The sequence below is a fragment of the Atta cephalotes genome, assembly GCF_000143395.1.
Source record: "Atta cephalotes unplaced genomic scaffold scaffold01514, whole genome shotgun sequence".
In the NCBI taxonomy this organism is placed as follows: domain Eukaryota; kingdom Metazoa; phylum Arthropoda; class Insecta; order Hymenoptera; family Formicidae; genus Atta; species Atta cephalotes.
The window spans coordinates 1-2,852 of NW_012131578.1; the positions used below are offsets into that span (position 1 = coordinate 1).

A 2,852-nucleotide genomic window follows, 5' to 3' on the forward strand; every position below is an offset into this window, starting at 1 on the left:
TATATATATATATATATATCTATCTCTCTCTCTCTCTCTCTCTCTCTCTCTCTCTCTCTCTCTCTCTCTCTCTCTCTCTCTCTCTCTCTCTTTCTCTCTCTCTCTCTCTTAAAGTAAAAAGTACGATGTGAAAACAGAACATTGGTCATTACTGATACGACAATCAGAGACTGCAAATAAAGTTAAAGCAAAAATCTAAGAAAGAGAATCAACTTCATTTAATATTTTTTATATATCATAATGTGCTATTTAATTTTAGAAAAGATTTAAAAAATTAAAATTAAAATCTCGATACATGATCGTGAATATTTCGAAGCGATTTTGCTACTTTTTTATATCTCCGAACTTGCACAAGAATAAATAGAAACAGATTTTTGTAAAGGTAACAGCTGAATGTGTGATTCACATACAATAACTGTGAATCTACATTATCATACAATTGCATACAGAATTCAAGAATCCTATCTATGTCAGTCAAATATTTATATCGTTTAGAGTTTTACAGCAACATTTTTCTTATTTTCTGACAAACTTTTTATTATTTTGTTAAATTCATCTCAAACATAAATCTCGTTATCGAAGTCGAGCTTAAAGTCACAGATGCGTATCGCGTCTGGTGAAATGGTGCGCCCTTTCAAGGCGATTCAGGCAAACAGGATCATCTTAGATTTATCCTTGGATTTACGTCCAAAAGCCTCGAGGGTTTCGACTAAAACCTCAGTTGAAACCAAATACGAATAAAGGAGAATCATCGTCAAAGAGCGTTGATGTTTCACGGGCTTACTGATTCCCTAATAGTCACCATTAACTATTTAAAATTTAATTTCTATCGGATCTTCAATGGAATGCAAATTATATGTACCTTTGTGGACTACAGTGATACCGAGTCATACTCTTTAGAATCCTACGCAGTATCTGCTCCAGACACCGACGGAACGTGATGCCGCACATTGCATACAAAAGGAAATTGATGCTGAAGTTTGTATAATAGAGCAGCATGAAAAACTGCTGAAGACACCAGAGTGTCTCCGGTGTATCCTTCTTTGCTAGCGCAAAGAAGAACACGCATAGACGAATCACGTAGCTGAAACAGAAAATTCAACTTGTAATACAATTTCGTGCAAATTTCATTTCACCAAAAAATATTGACCGTTTCGTTTTCATCGCAAACTGTAATTTATATCTACTTCACAATTTATGTCCTTTGAAAAAAATTCATAGAATTTTATTGCTCGTTAAATGAATAATATTGAGATGAAATTTATTTTCTCTTCATTTATTACAACATGAGAGAAAAATTTAAATTCTATTAAAAAGCAAGTATTCACACACGTGTAGAATATCTCCAAAATTTTTTTCTTACACCATTACATATCATTGATATAATAAATATTATAAATGATAATATAATAAAATTCTGCTATAAATTACATTTGTTTAAACATATTAAACTAAAAGCCCAAATGTATTTCTATCATCAAATGGAAACTGCATTATTCGAGCTTAAATTACTTGATTAATGCAACAATTTACGTATGATGTTTCGATGATATAATTTGAAAAAACATTTTCTCTTCAGTAGGTAATAATTATAGCTTTTGCTACATTTATTTTAAAGAAACAATGTGTGCATCATATAATTTAATCTGATTATCAATATTCAGTTTTATTTATACGTATTTTATAAATTATAAAAGAAGACATATAGCAAATGTCATAGACACAATTCATGGAAATTTTGAACGTACTGTAAACAAATAAACAGAAAAAAGCGTGTTAAATAGAAATAATTAATGAAATCCTCACCTCGGTAAATTAAGTAATATGAAGACTGTACTAATAAGCACGAGCATTTTAGTAATGCTCTCTTGATTAAATCTAGTCGATCCAAGATTCCGACAAGATGACCTAACGTCTGCGAAGTGAAAAATAGATCTTATGTAGCTTTTACATCTATTCAAAATCATAAATGTAAAAAGCTTATTTTTACATTTACTTATTAACTCAATAGAAAAGTGTCTTTTTACCTTGGTTAAATACAAAACTTTTTATTTTTTTATCAATATAGAATTTTTTATAGTTTTAGAATATTTTGTAGTTTTAATAGTGCCGGACCATCTTGTAATAGTTATAAATATCATGCAAAATATGATGTTTACGTCATTAAGAGAACTTTATAAAAGAATATTGATATTTATTTTCTTTTGCAAAAAAAAATATTGATAACATTTATAATTTCTTATCACGAGATAATACAATCTTATCTTACAAGTTATACTACATGGAAGATTTTTAAGAGGCTTAAATCTTACGTCGCAATAGACTTACGTATACACGGAGCTTCTATTTCGGTCATCTGACAGGCGTTCCGCGGTGTCGACGGCGGAGCAGATGCAGGTTGATGCCGGGAATGGTTCTTAGACGAATGAAACGATGATTGTTGAGAGGGTGGTCTTCGAGTTCCATTCGTGCCCACGAGCGAAACCAGATTCATATTTCCGGCGCCACCGTTATTGCTGCTATTGGCACTCTGAAAATGGTTTTATAAAGATTTCATCTTTGATATCGATAAAACTTGTCAAGCCCCTTATTTGCCCAGTTAATTCATTCACATATAAACGTTGCCTCATTCGAGGAAATTACTTTGGAATAAGGATGATTTGAATAGCAAAAGCAACGATACACATAAAAAATTGTATTATCGCAATCTAAGCCTAACAAAATAGCACATCTGGGAAATATTCTATTTTATTTATTTATTTTCAATGCAATAAATCTTTTTTAATATATATATATATATATATATATATATATATATATATGTGTGTGTATATATATATATATATATATAT

The 2,852-nt window shown here is 30.3% G+C and overlaps 1 protein-coding gene across 1 annotated transcript; it reads right to left on the bottom strand.

Annotated features, from left to right (window-relative positions):
• Positions 1 to 772: 772 nt before the first annotated feature.
• LOC105625431 lies at positions 773 to 2,530 on the bottom strand (the record flags this gene model as incomplete). Its single annotated transcript, XM_012206760.1, has 4 exons — positions 773 to 791; positions 863 to 1,084; positions 1,807 to 1,915; positions 2,329 to 2,530. Coding segments are annotated over 4 exons (552 nt in total), but the record flags the coding sequence as incomplete, so codon positions are not given.
• Between the last annotated feature and the right edge of the window lie 322 nt (positions 2,531 to 2,852).